Source organism: Chelonoidis abingdonii, chromosome 22 (genome assembly GCF_003597395.2).
Source record: "Chelonoidis abingdonii isolate Lonesome George chromosome 22, CheloAbing_2.0, whole genome shotgun sequence".
Taxonomy (NCBI): Eukaryota; Metazoa; Chordata; order Testudines; family Testudinidae; genus Chelonoidis; species Chelonoidis abingdonii.
The window spans coordinates 19,055,592-19,070,810 of record NC_133790.1 but is presented as its reverse complement, the minus strand read 5'-3'; the positions used below and the strand labels follow the sequence as shown (position 1 = coordinate 19,070,810).

The window sequence follows — 15,219 nt, the reverse complement described above, 5'->3', positions numbered from 1 at the left end:
GGGAAGGGTGCCGTGTTTCATGGGTGCTGAATGTATGCTATACAGTTTGTGAAGCACTTTGGTATAAAAGTTGCCCTATAAAATGTAATTATTTAATCTGTTGTAGACATCTGCCAGAGGAGGGGACCATCAGCATGCAACTTGTTAATTTCCCAGTGGTCTTTGCTATGAAATTATTTTACTTCTCATTTGGAAAGAACTCTTTTATGAACGTTTTATATTTAATATAAAAATGGATTGATCTCATGTATATGCACAGTTACTTTCTTTCTGCTAGAATATATTTTCCCTCTTATTCCTGCAGATCTTCCAAACTCATTTGTTAAGGAAATCCATGATTTTGTGCTGGAACAGTTCAACAGCAGCCAGTTAGAGCTTCAGAAAATCCTGCATGATGTAGATCGGCTACACAATGAACTGAGCCCTCTGAAATTGCGTTGCCAGGCTAGTGCAGCCTGTGTGGATCTCATGGTGTGGGCTGTGAAAGATGAGCAAGGTGAAAAATACATGCTTCTGTCTTGTCAGAATGTCTTTTGTCTTGCAGAAGTGTTTTGTACAACTCATTCTCCATTATCAATATTTGGTGAAGGATAATTTCTATTACATGATGCTTGCCATAAAATACATTTAATGATAATCTTCAGGAATTTTTTTTGCTAGAGAAAGCCAAAGAAATTCAACCTTGCCAGAAAAATGCAAGGGTCATTTTAAAATGCTTGTAACTCATAAGCTGGTTAACTGACTTAAAGGATTTTCTGAGAAATTTCTGAATTAGGAGAATAAGTTCTGTAAATTTGGGGAGAATGCACTATGTTGTTGCACCATGAAGTGCAAATCTAAATTCATCCTTGCCTACAGAGAGGCTTTGACATCTCCATAATGCAGAATCTGTTAATTGTAGTTGCTATAAATCATTCTGAATATCTCTTTAATATAGACCTTGTTCAGGAAACCACCTAACCATGTGCTTTTAAAGTAGGAAAGTGTTTTCCTGAATAGGGATGTTTTCCTGACTAAGGTCATACTATGTTTATGTTAAGTGAGATACTCTGACTTGAGTGAAAAGATCCCCCTAAAAGTGATATTTGCATTAAATCTCATACATCCTGCATATATTGCTTTAAATATAACTTTACAGTATCAGAAATATAGGCATGGACATGCAAGATCGTCTAAAAATCTTGCAAAATTACTGATAGTAATCATGTGGAAAAGGCCCATTAGTTCATCCAGTCCACGAATGTCTCAAAAAGATGCTTCCGCTTTTTCGTAGATATCGTTGTCGGGAAGCTTGTCCTGATATTTACCTACATTTTCCTCCTTTTTTTAAATTTAAACTTCTACTCACTGATCTATTAAATGTTTAAATATTTTAAATACCTGTAGGTGGCTATCAAATAAAAAAACAAACAAAACTCAAGCTGTCTGAGACCTGTAGCTATCTTAGTTCAGAATATCTGAAAGAACTGTCTATTGCAGATATTAATAAGATTCCCAGACTTTTCACCAAAATGTTACCAACCAAGTTTTAAAGACTCCTAAACCATTCAAGCCAACCAAATTGAAACACCATGGATAACATTCTGTAAAACTCAAATTATTTGGCATCTCTGCACTCTGGAATAGGTGGATCCAGCAAATTCCCTACCTGTTCTATGGTCTTCAGTAAGCCCATGATACTAGCTAGGCTAATAAATTCACATACATTCTTCAGATCTGTTATTGATTTCCTTCTTTTGGAACAAAGGTGCAGAAAACCTGTGCATCAAGCTGTCGGAAAAGCTGCAGTCCAAGACCTCCAGCAAAGTCATCATTGCTCACTTGCCACTGCTGATCTGCTGCTTGCAGGTCTGTCTTTAAAGGATTGAAAAGGAGTATTTTGTTTTCAGCAATCATTTAGTAAAATTGCTTGGGGGTTTACAGACTAATTTAACAGTTTTCTCATCATCTGGTTATATTACTACTTCCAGTGTCCTCTACACCTTCATTTTAGGGGCTTGAAACCACAGTGAAGTGGTGCTTCCCAGAATCTACTTAGCTCAGATTTTCTTTGTGAGGTGCAGTCAACAGGTTATTGTACCAGCCATTTATTTCTGTCAACCCTGGGTTCATACTTTGCTTTACCTGACCAATTAAAAAAAATGTAGTGGGATTGGGTGTTTCCTGGGATTAGTTAAGATACGAAACCTTTCACCTCTTGTTTACCAGTTGAAATCCAACACAGGTTGGTAATGGTCAAAACCTGAGACCATCTGATGATGCTTCAGTATCCTGTGTGGAATTAATTAAATAGGATGCAAACCAGCCTAGAAGGTGAGGTGTCCCATTCACAAAGGCCCTGCCGCATTTGGAACTAATTAACCTCTTTGTTGGCAGTCTGTGCAGAGGGCACTATGGAAAAAGTCCTGGAGATTGATCTGCCTTCTCATTGCTGTGGTGATCTCTTTTCAGGTCAGGGTTGATTTATATTGGCAGGTTAGTGTGCAGAAACTTGCACATGATCTGTTGATAAATGTACATGATCCTTTAGGATTATCAATGTGGTATTATCCTGGAGTAGAAAAATCATTTTTAAAAGGGAAAAAGGAATATGGTGTTACCAGCCTCATTCTAGTTGGAAGCTTACCCACTTTGCAAAACCAGTCCACAGTTGTCTTTCTGTAATCAGAACCAGAATAGGAAAGACATGTTACTCTTCAGGGCTCTTTAAAATGCGTTTATCCCATAACTCCGCTTCCAGGGAAGCCTGTTCATTTGCTATACTAGATGCTATCTTCTGCAAAACCCCTGGGAAGAAAAGAGCAAGAAATTGCTTACTTGTCATGCTGTCAGAGTGATCCTTTAGATCAGAAGTTTGGAACCTTCTTTCACTGGAGTACAAGTCCCTCAGCAGTGATTTTTTTTTTAAGAAAAGCCGTGAGCGCACAGTTTAAATTATACAGCAAGAAAGTTAGAAGTTCTAATGCGTGAATTCTTTTCTTCTAGGGTCTAGGTCGTTTGTGTGAGAGGTTCCCTGTTGTGGTTCATTCTGTCACTCCGTCTTTGAGGGACTTCCTCGTTATTCCTTCCCCAGTGCTAGTGAAACTTTACAAGTACCACAGCCAGTATCACACAGGTAAATGAAAGCAATATTAACTCCGTCTATGGTCCAGTCATGTGGTGGTCCACAAACAACACTAATTTGCTCTTAAATTTCCTTTTATTATTACAACTTACTTAAAGGTTTTTTCATTTTCTACCAAGTTATTTATTTGTGGGTTGGGTTTATTTGTTTCCTCTTGGAGGAAGAGAGGGAATGCAAAAAAAAAAAAAAAAAATCAAATCATGCAAAAATACACCCTGATGTCATAGAGCTAGCAATAACCATACAGAAATAACCAAGTCTGTTGCATCCTACTCTCTCAACCCTGCAAAGTCAGTTTTGCTTAATTCTGTCATAATTTCAGTAACTTTCATTCTCTTAAAACAGTTAGTGTCCCCTCTGACCCACAGTGGTATCAAGGTGTTAAATTTGTAGCGTGTGTGTGGGTGAGTATATACAGTAAATCCTCACTTAAAGTGTCTCAGTTAAAGTTGTTTCATTGTTACCTTGCTGATCAATTAGGGAACGTGCTTGTTTAAAGTTGTGCAATGCTCCCTTCTAACGTGGGCAGCTGCTGGCTTTGTCCACTGCTTGCAGGAAGAGCAGCCTGTTGCAGCCAGCTGGTGGGGGCTTGGAACCAGGGTGGACCGACAGCCCTCCATCAGCTCCCCACTCCCCTAAGTTCTCTGTGCAGCAGCTGCCATCAGGCTAGCAATTGTAGCTATCCCTCGTCCCACTGCCATGTGCTGCTCCTGCCCTCTGCCTTGGAGCTCCTCCCCAAGCCTCCTGTTTGGGGGTGTGTGTGTGTGTGTGTGTAGGGGGTGCTAATGTCAGGGTGTCCCCCTCCCCTCTGCTCTTACACCCCGCTTACCCCTTCTTCTCCATATAGAGCAGGGTGGGGACAGGGGTGGAGAGAGACAGAGAGAGCCTGGGGCAGCAGCTGTTGTCTCAACTTCCTAATCCACTTAAAAAGACAAAGCATTTAAGCGTGGGTCAGCTTACTTAAAGGGGCTGTGTGCATTTCTCTCTCTCTCCCACACACAAGGGGTGTGTCTGTCTCTGTCTGCTATGCTATCTACCCTCCTCTCCGTTCCTGCTGCCTTGTAGAGGCTACATTAACAACAACGTGTTAACCCTTGAGGGCTCAGCTAGTGCTAGTTCATCATTTAGCACAAGGAGTTCTCAAACTGGAGGTCGGGACCCCTTAGGGGGTCACCAGGTTATTACCTGTGGGAGGTGGGGTCGTGAGTTGTCAGCCTCCATCCCAAACCCTGATTTGCCTCCAACATTTACAATGGTATTAAATATATAAAAGTGTTTTTAATTTATATGGGGGGGTCATACTCAGAGGCTTGCTATGTGAAAGGGGTCACCAGTACAAAAGTTTGAGAACCACTAATTTAGCAGCAAGGCTTTCCCTGGGAAATATCCTACCCTCTAACTTCACCACCTCAACCAAGCTTCACAATCATCATAGCTGTGAACAGTATTAAACCGTTTGTTTAAAACGTATAGTGTGTGTATGTATGTATGTATATGTGTATGTATATGGGTTTTTTTGGTCTGGTGAAAAATATTTCCGTGGAACCTAACCCTTCCCCCCCATTTACATTAATTCTTATGGGGAAATTGGATTCACTTAACATTGTTTCGCTTAAAGTCACATTTTTCAGGAACATAACTACAACATTAAGTGAGAAGTTACTGTATATCTATGAACAAATATATCGGCAGAAAAGTATGACTTTTGAAACTAGCAAGATTGTAATAGAAGGCACAACAAATGTGTGTTCATATTGGTCAAATAACCTAGTTTCTCTAATTTTTTTGGTTGGTTATTCTAAATGGTCTAATTTTTGTGTCATATCTAAAGATGTTAAGCCTGTTCTTGAAAATTACTGTGACATCTTGGTTACAAATTTCATCTGTTAGTCCATAGTTTGAAGTGTAACTAAAGAATTGTGTTCATCCATCCATCCTCTGTTTCATACCCAGGAAGACTGATGGTCGCCTCCTCCCCGCCCTCCCCCCCGCTCCGCCCAGCAAATCCCACCACTGCTTATATGCAATATGTGTGCAGCATGAGTTGCCAGCCAGCAGCCTTAGGCTGCTTTCAGTCTTTGTTAGGTGGATGAAACAGATGAGTAAGTTGGTTTGGGAGGATGAAAACCACAAATCAGATAGTTTAGTTGGAAAGCAGAAGTGTATGCTCATTGCTGCATGCTAGTGTATTTAAAGACACACTTTGACCATTTGGCGTATGGACGAGTGAGCCAGTGTTATGACTTATAAGTCCCCTGACCACCAAAAATTTAATCATAATTTTTTTTTTTTTTTAACATATTGGATATTACTATGATTACTTTCTGAAAAGTGACTCACTGACGACATGGAGTTCCATTTTTATTTGTTCTTCAGGATTTTCATACTGAAGTTTTCAGTTACAAATTGAATGTTGATTTTTTTTCCTAACTGCCAGTTCTGCAGAATATCGCTGCATCTGAATATGAATCTGTGCTCCTTCTGCCTCTTACAGTGCCACAACTAGTAAAGAGTCTGCAGCTAAAATTTAGATGGCTATTTTGTTAATCATGCCCAAGGTAAAATAGCTTGCTTTTCCATAGCCTTATTGTCTATGCAGTATTCACAGGAGTGAAAACTTGTTTTGTCAAGAAAAATAAGTAACATGGACTTCAAGGCGAACAGGGAGCCGATATGTTGAGTAGGAGACTTCATTTTTACCCAATAGTTCTTTTAGGTTATAACCATGCTTTAAAACACACAAAGGGAAATTAATCCCTCCTAAAGCTTTGTTTACTTCAGAGGTGCACCAGGAATGAATCTGGCTCAAGGTATTTCAGAGTGTTAGAGATACTAAGGTAGATGCAAATATTAAAAGTAAGGCAATGTAAAATCGGTTTAATAAATTGTTTACTGATTATTCATATCCAGCAGATTTGATTTGAAAAATCCTGATGTTAAGTTTGAGTATTCTGCTTTGAGACTGCCAGTTAAATGATTTTAGCTAATACTAAAGCAATATTCAACACCATGGAAAGTGAGAAGGGTGGAGATTTCTGAAAGTGAATTGAATAATGAAATAAATTTATAGCTCATGTTGGTATCCATGCTTCACATGGTACCAAAGATCTTCAGAGCACCACTCTCTCTCACCTGTGTCCAAGTCTGTTTTGCATTCACTTGCCAGGTATTTCTCTACTTACGTATACATAACTCAAGGAAAGATATAGCAAAAGACACTGTCTCTTATGCTCCATCTCTGTTCTTAGTAGGTGGCAATGACATCAAAATCAGCGTAACAAATGAGCATTCAGAGTCCACTCTAAATGTCATGCCTGGCAAGAAAAGTCAACCATCCATGTATGAACAGCTTCGAGACATTGCCATAGACAACATCTGCAGGTAAGAATTGTGCTTAGAAACACTGAAGGACTAACTTATATCAGTTTGAAGACACGGGCACTTCTTTCACTGAAGTGGACAAACATTATGATCAATTAAACAGAGAAGCTGTGTACACAGAGTGTGTTAGATGGTCCCTGCTTCCTTTTGTACAGCTGGAAAGTATTTGTCTAGTCACTGGGCCACTTTACATACCTTTTAACTCCACCTAGTGACCTCCAGAGTGCTCAGTAGGCTTCTGTTGCCTCCTGAGGTTGGCACAGTAAGCTCTCTTGGAGCAGATGCACTGGTGAATGCTTGTAACCTCAGGCAATGGAAAGTCACCACCTTCCCATTTTTCTAAACCACACTAGATCATCTGCCCCTGCAGTCTGGAGTAGCTGCTGTTTGGATGGAGGGAGAGAGGAAGGCTTCAGCAGGAGCAGGACAGCCTAATCCTATTCTCTTTCTAAAAGATATTTATCCTGAACCCTGTTGGGTGTTTATAAAAGAGCTTGTTTACCTCCCTCCCCAACCACCATCTGGTGCTTGGGAGGACAGTGAGCTGGGCCAACCTGTCAAGGATATTTAAAATGCCATGAAGGTACACAGCACACAACCTTCCTCAGTCCTTTTTGCCTCTATCTAGAAGAAACAGGGTTGAGGTAATTCCAGCTCTGCAGATACAAACACTGGAGGGGCAGGGAATTAGCTGCAAACTACAGGAGTGTCAGAGAAGTGTTCGTTGTCACTTGTATTTTAAACATGATTTAAATTGGCAAGTAGGAAAGCTTGATTGAAATAACTGATTTCAATTTTGTTCTGCATTTGTACTTTTTTCTTTTCTTTTTAAAAATAAATTGATTCTCATTGGTAGGTAACCATTGCAGATCAACATATTTTAAATAAATAGAACATTTACGCTTACTTTGGTGCACAATGTCTATTCAAATTTATTTAAGCAATTATGTATCTTAACATACATTTATTCAGCTCTTAGTGTTTACATTTTTTATTTTGTTAGAAAATGATGAATGACACTTTATTTACTAGAAGATGATTAGTTTTTACTCATGATTTGTATTAAGTTGTGTTTGGATGGAAATTGCACAAAATGAACAAAAACACCATTTTAAAGTTGTTTTTTATTAGTTGAATAAAACAACTGTAGACATGCTGGATACATAGGAAAAAGATTTAGTTTATCAAAACTTGTTTTACTTGTAAAACTAATTGACAAAGGAAGTGTTATCTGTAATTAGTGAATTGAGCTAATTGTTTCTGGTCACCATGTCCTTCCAGATTTTAATATTAGTAGATCTCACCCTCTTCGCCTTGTGGTTTTTTTTTTAGATATAGCTTCGAACAGGAAAACTTGCTTTCTTGCTTTTTCAACTTCCAGTTGGTTTCTTAACTTTGAATGAACTAGTCATTGAACTGAACTAGCTGAATAAACTGAAAATATTTTCTTTGTACCTGCCAAAGAGGCTACTGCCGTCAAAAACTGCTTTAGCATTTCAACCGACTGAGGTTCCAGGTGCTTAGCCACCAGTCCAGCCATTTGATTTTCTTTAAAACTTTGGCAGCAAATGTACTGGTTAAATATTATTTTTTATTTAAATGTTTTGAATAGATTATATTAAATTTAGGCTTTAATGTAGCTTGTCATAATTTCAATTTTAATTTTAAATAGGTTTATTTTGAAAATAAAAATGTATTTAATTTAAATAAAAAATCACCCTGCTTGTATTTCATATGTAAATAAGCATGAACATATAAAGAATCCTGAACTCATGAAATAATTGAACAGCATCTGCTGAATGTCAGGGTCTCATGAATGTTTTAAGAGATGTCGAATGTGTTAATGTGAATATATTCTTTCATAAGAATAATTTTCTGACTGAACACCATTCAGATTGTATCCGTTTTATGTGTAGTGGTTTTGATATTGGATTCTTACTCTCACCTAAAGTGAGCTGTGAAAATATAACTCTTGCTGTTTGGCTGTCCTGACAAGTTTTTGTGTTTAATGTTCTGTAGGTGCTTGAAAGCTGGCCTGACTATAGACCCGGTGATCGTTGAGGCTTTCCTAGCCAGTTTGTCTAACCGTCTGTACATCTCACAGGAGAGTGACAAGTCAGTTGTTAGGCATAATGCCAATCTTTTTCTGTCTTCAGTCAGTTTAACTTAAGACCCACTCCTGTTAAGACATCCAAGCATGAGGAACTTTTCTCCTGTGTGAAATGCCACGGACATCAGTAAGATTACATGTGGGAATATGGATCAGTTCGTGTAGCTTTCTTTGTGGGATTGGGCCTTTATTTTAATAGTGACGGGCCTATGTACTTAACAGGATAAAAATACTGTTTTCATGTCTACAGTGAGTATTAGTCTATTTGAAGTACTGAGTGAAATGAGGTTGTCGCTGCTAAGTCTTCAGTGGGCCGTACAAGCCAGTCGCTTAATGTTTGGCACAATTGATTCCTGCTTGTAGACTCTGAATTGCCCCTCTCCTACTGAGAGGTTCATCTGCCAAGTCAAAGCTAAGATAATTGACAAGGCATCTCCAAGGGAAACTCCAACTACATTTAACCCACTGTACCATGACTGTTCTTTTAAAAAAAAATTGATAGTCATTCCAGACAAGCCTTTTATCTTTTTCTACTGATTTCTACTATAGTGAATGGTTAACAGATCAGTGTTGGTACTACAAAAGCAATTGTTTTGCTTCCTGTAGTAAGTATGCTTTTGATTATAATAGAAGGGAAAAACAGAATTAAAGGGTTAAAATGAAATTAAGTGATATTACAGTTTACTGGGTGCATCAGTGTACATTGTTTCTCAGGCAAATTGTAGTTTGACTTGTAGAGCTAGGTGTGTAATTGTTTCTAGATGTTTATATGAATGTGGCTTGTTTGGTTGGTTTTTGTTAGGGAAGCCCATTTGATTCCTGACCATACAATTCGAGCTCTGGGGCACATTGCAGTGGCACTTAGGGACACTCCCAAAGTGATGGAACCGATCCTGCAGATCCTGCAGCAGAAGTTCTGCCAACCACCATCTCCACTTGACGTACTCATCATTGACCAGCTGGGCTGCTTAGTTATCACTGGAAACGTAAGGAGAGAAGAGCTGTCCAAGAGAACAAACCAGACTATAAAGACCCCTAAATTACAGTTGTCTATTTATTTCCTTCAGTTAAAGTAGTGCTGTCAACTTTGTTTAAGCCCGAAAAGTGTTTCCTTAAATGCAGCATTTATCCTGTCTTCATAACATACACACACTTATACAATCGTTTGTTTGCATGTACCTTTTTGTACAGCGTCATTAGTAACTAGCAAAGCCAAGCCTCTCCGGCAAATCTTAGTTCCCACAGATATATACTAAAACAATTAATATAGAGGAAAAATATGAAGGTAACACTTTCAAAAGCTCCTAAGTGACTTAGGATATCCAGGTCCTAATTAGGCCTGAGGAACCTAAATCCTTTTTAAAAATGGGATTTAGGCTCCGAAGTCACTTAGGCCCAGATTTTAAAAGATACTTAAGCATACAATATAAGCTGTTTATTTGGTTGGATAGAATTTTATTTTTACGGGTTTATTCCTTTAACAGGTATTGTATTCAACATACTCCACTTTGTTTGTTTTTCTTACAGCAATATATTTACCAGGAGGTATGGAATCTATTCCAGCAAATCAGTGTAAAAGCAAGCTCAGTTGTTTACTCTGCCACTAAAGATCATAAGGATCATGGATACAGGTAACATAGATATAACTGCCTCCTTAGAATTCATGACGATTTAAATCAAACATCTTCCTTTATGCATTGTTATGTACTTTCACTTTTTTTCAACAGACATTACAGCTTTATTTCTTTCAATCTTTGTTGTATTCCAGAGGTTTGTTAATGTTAATTGTCCATTTCTGAGAGGGTGGGTGTTTTGAATATATGCAGATCTCAGTCTCCTATTCCTGTATTGTTTAAAGTAACATTTTTAATATTTAAAAGCAACTGGTGTGTGTGTCTCTCACTTCCATTAGTTGGATTTAAGAATGAACAATGTACTTGTGATTTTATTTTTCTCTTGATGAGCAGCTGGCAATTATTTATTCACAGTGATGCAATGATGTCTTAGCCCAAAGACATGTTGGCACTGAATGATAGTGGAAACACCTATATTTCTTTCAGAAACTGTTAGCATCAGGCAGTACCAACTTCTGTCACAAAACATTTGTAGCCTTATCAGTCCCAGGATATTAGAGACAAGGTGAGTTAGGTAATATCTTTTATTGGACCAGCTTCTGTTGGTGACTGAGACAAGCTTTTATGCTTAAACACAGCTCTTCTTCAGATGTGAGATTTAATGAGCGTCACAGCTAAATCCAAGATGGAACAAATTGTTTAGCATGACTAGCTAATGCATATATCAAGGGACCATTCCAAGGAAAAAGTCAGGATAATATACCTTAACACACTCAAAATCTCCTTCAACAAACAAGGACATTCCACCAGAAAAATGGATCACATCATGGAACAGCCAGCGAGATACCCTGAGAAAACCTGTTTCAATACAGAAATAACCCCAACCACCCTACCCACACCTGTGCGCACACACTGCAAATCCCTATTTGTCACCTACCATTCCATACTTGATGGGGACCCCATCCTGAAATAAATCTTTTCTGAATCCCCTTTTCTGGCCTTCAAACAATGCTCCAACCTCACCACACTCATCTTTAGAAGCAAGCCCCCCACAGACCAGGACACCAACTCAAAACAGCCCCAGACCTTGCCAGAAAAACAGATGCAAAACCTTTAGCTATATCTCCACTGCTACAATGATCAACACACCTTTCAAGATCCATGGGTCCTACACATGCATACCACAACATGTGGTATACCTCCTCCTGTGCGCTAAACGCTACAATCGCAACTATGTGCGTGCAACCAGTCAATCACTATGCTCCCGAATGAACTCTCACAGGAAACTGATAAGACAAAACATCACATCACCTGTGGGGGAACACTTTTCACAAAGTGATCATTCTATATATGACCTATCAAACACTTTGAAAAGATGAGCCTGGGAGCGTAACATCATAACACTTTTTTAAACACTAAAAATCATGGACTGAACAGAGATCCTAAATTTATCCGCAAAAAGAACAGGAGTACTTGTGGCACCTTAGAGACTAACACATTTATTTCAGCATTAGCTTTTGTGAGCTACAGCTCACTTCTTCGGATGCACAGAGTAGAACACACAGACAGGAGATATTTTATACATACAGAGAACATGAAAAGGTGGAAGTATGCATACCAACAGGAAGAGTCTAATCAATTGAGATGAGCTATCATCAGCAGGAGAAAAAAAAACTTTTGAAATGATAATTAAGATGACCCATAGAAGGTGTGAGGAGAACTTAACATAGGGAATTCTATGGGTCATCTTACTTATCACTTCAAAAGTTTTTTTTCTTCTGCTGATGATAGCTCATCTCAATTGATTAGACTCTTTCTGTTGGTATGCATACTTCCACCTTTTCATGTTCTCTGTATGTATAAATATCTCCTGTCTGTGTGTTCCACTCTGTGCATCTGAAGAAGTGAGCTGAAGCTCACGAAAGCTCATGCTGAAATAAATGTGTTAGTCTCTAAGGTGCCACAAGTACTCTTGTTCTTTTTGGCGTATACAGACTAACACGGCTGCTACTCTGAAACCTAAATTTATCATTTATTACAAGAATCTGTAATCCACTAACAAACCTCCCACAGCAGCTTCCTCCCCATTTCCCCGTCCTTTCTTCCCTATAACTGAATAGGTGAGAAGGGGCCATTTCACCTTGAATAGTTCCTTTAAATACATGTTAATTGCTTGTGCTAAGCAATCTGTACCATTTTGTATTTAGCTCTGACACTCTCAGTAAACATCCCAGACTGAAGACGAGCTCTCCGTAAGCTTGTAAAAGATGTTACCCCTCTCCCTTGTTTCTCTGAAAGATTGATTGATTGGTAAATTCTAGTTGATGTCAAAAACTTCTAATGCATTAGCTGTAGTTGCAAGCTATCCTGTTAATAGACCTGATCCACAGACCAATGAAGTAAAAATTTTCATTTGCTTAATTAGGTTTTGGATTGGGCCCAGTACTCAAGAAGTACTGAATTCCTTAAGAATAATTTATCAAAGAATGCTTAATAACTAGGCACTCCATCCAATTTCTGTTACAACTAATAAAAAATATTCCAATGACTTCACTGGGAGTTGGATCAGGCCCTATTTGAATGAGAAATTGAAGTATAAAACTGCATAGCACAGAATTCCTGCTGTATTCATCATGTCATATGAGGAGTTAATTTTTTTTTTTGAAGTATTCAGGAATGTGAAATGGTCATTTGTATCAGAGTTACGTTGCATTATAATTTTAATCTTTAAAAAAAAATACTTGATTTCAATTCTACTGAGGGTGAGGGATTGACAATAACTACAAACGAGCTTATTGTCACATGTTAATTATACAGGCTTACACATGCTGTCCTGCCCAGTGCATGCCAGTAATTAATTGCAGCTCTTAGTTTGAATTTCTCTGCCTCCCTACAATTTTTCCAGTCCAGAAATACAATATCTTGTTTTGGTTTAAGTTTTCCATACCAAAAATGGTCAGTCCTGGTGAATTGGTGATAGTAGCAGCACAGACAAAACATTCCTAGAGATGAAATTGAGACCACTAATTACATTACATTTCATTTTTACACACCAATGTTGGTGCACAGGGTGGCAACTAGCTTACTTCATTCCTTTGTCTTTGGTACTGCTTCCATCTGCTCTCTGTTGTTGAGACCACTAAATGCATTTTAATTATGATTAAGCAATATTTAATTGGCTTTTTGAATTGGAACGCTAATGCATTAACCCAGTGTGCCATCCATTCTCACTAAATCCTCGATGTACAAAATGTGCCTGTCACTGTCAATATTACGCAGATTTGCTGTTGAACAGCGTTAGTGAGAAACAGTTATAAAATAAATACAAACCTTTTAATCAAAGAGTTGATTGTTTCTAACTTCTCTCTCTCTTTCTTGTCAGACACTGTTCCTTAGCTGTCATTAATGCCTTGGCTAACATAGCTGCTAACATTCAGGGAGAACACCTTGTGGATGAATTACTAATGAATTTGCTGGAACTGTTTGTACAGCTTGGACTGGAAGGAAAGAGAGCCAGTGAGAGAGCAAGTGAAAAGGGGCCAGCACTAAAGGTAAGGAATGGTATAAAATGTATGGTGTTTAATTCAGTACCTCTTTGCATTGATATGGCTAATGGAAACTACTTATTCTGATCTCCTTTGAACCAAATGTATATACTTAAAAATTGCATGTTTAACTACTGAAACAAATCAGAAATGGACGTGTGTTTTGGTGCCTATTAATATAGAGCCTACATAACCTTTCAGTATCAATTAAACCTCACATAATATCTTAAGCTTAGGTAATTAGTAGCAGTATACCCATTTTTCAGATAGGTTAATTGAACTCTGGTCTACACTGGGTGGGGGGGGGGAATCGATCTAAGTTATGCAACTTCAGCTATGCAAATAACGTACTTAGCTCGACGTACTGTGGTGTCTTCACCACAATCAGTTGATTGCTGCCGCTCCCCTGTTGACTCTGCCTGCACCTCTTGCCAAGCTGGAATACAGGAGTCGACAGAGCGCTTGGGGGTCGCTAGACTAGAGGCGTTAAATCACTCGCCGCTGGATCGATCGCTGCCCGCTGATCCAGCAGGTAGTGAAGACGTACCCACAGACATGGTAGATATTAAGTGAATTATCTAAGGTACACAGCAAGCTGGTGACAGAGCTGGAAACAGAAACAGGAAGTTCTGACTTCTGAGCTCCTGCTATTACCACTTCCTAAGAAATAGTGAAGTGTTATAAACTTGCAGTTTTAATCTCAGCTACCTCATATATTGACTTATCCTGAATAACTACTGTTGTGATTACACACATGGATTTTTCAATATTAGAGTTGATAGAGGCCTACATAACTAAATTTACAATAGACTACATAGAATGGAATAGCATGGTGTGAATTATAGATGTAGTGAGATCAGTTCAGGTTACCCTGACTGAATAAGCATTAATTGGAATTGGTTGTTAAAGAGAAACTTACAGGGATGTTCTCACATGAATGATAGAGAAACCATAATGTTTTGCTGTTTAGAAGTGCAATCTTGTATGCATTGCAAGTGTAAGAACTGCAAAGCAAAACTGAGCAGTTCTGACATGTGCAATACAAATTCTTACCTTGTTAAATGTAATCTCCAGCTGTATGTGTTCATATCTACAAATCCTTGTGATCACTGCGTTCTCTCTGTTATGGGAATTACACTAGTATGTTACCCTACTCTGTGTGGGACTTGGTGTGGGAGGGGGGGAGGGAATAGAGGAAGAGGTAGGTAGCAAATCAGCACACCTGATTTACATTCTGAGAGTGCAAGGTGACACAGGAAAAGAAGTGTTGGATGTTGTTGGGAAATCAGAAATATTAATTGACTGGCGGTGTCAGTGATCTCTAACAGAAAAGCAGAGTGAGAGTGCTAGTTTTCTTTGGTGTTGAGAATGAATGTGAAAAAGTTCAGTGAGCTGTTTTCCAGGAGGCATTACTTGTATTGCTAGTAAAATTAAAATGAGAGGTTTAATGCTTATGTTAGAATCCGGATCTCCAGTTTTCAAGTA

At 38.5% G+C, this 15,219-nt stretch overlaps 1 protein-coding gene across 3 annotated transcripts in view; it reads left to right on the top strand.

Moving 5' to 3' along the window:
• Positions 1-15,219, top strand: part of PI4KA (phosphatidylinositol 4-kinase alpha) — a 94,742-nt gene that overhangs the window by 17,953 nt on the left and 61,570 nt on the right. For 2 of the 3 annotated variants that reach the window (XM_032764719.2, XM_032764721.2), the window contains 8 exons: positions 305-496; positions 1,748-1,848; positions 2,986-3,115; positions 6,373-6,505; positions 8,525-8,620; positions 9,418-9,601; positions 10,143-10,246; positions 13,572-13,740. In XM_032764719.2, coding sequence (XP_032620610.1) covers positions 305-496; positions 1,748-1,848; positions 2,986-3,115; positions 6,373-6,505; positions 8,525-8,620; positions 9,418-9,601; positions 10,143-10,246; positions 13,572-13,740 — 1,109 coding nt within the window. The remainder of the gene's footprint in view (positions 1-304; positions 497-1,747; positions 1,849-2,985; positions 3,116-6,372; positions 6,506-8,524; positions 8,621-9,417; positions 9,602-10,142; positions 10,247-13,571; positions 13,741-15,219) is intronic. The other variant, XM_032764720.2, reaches the window with a different exon arrangement.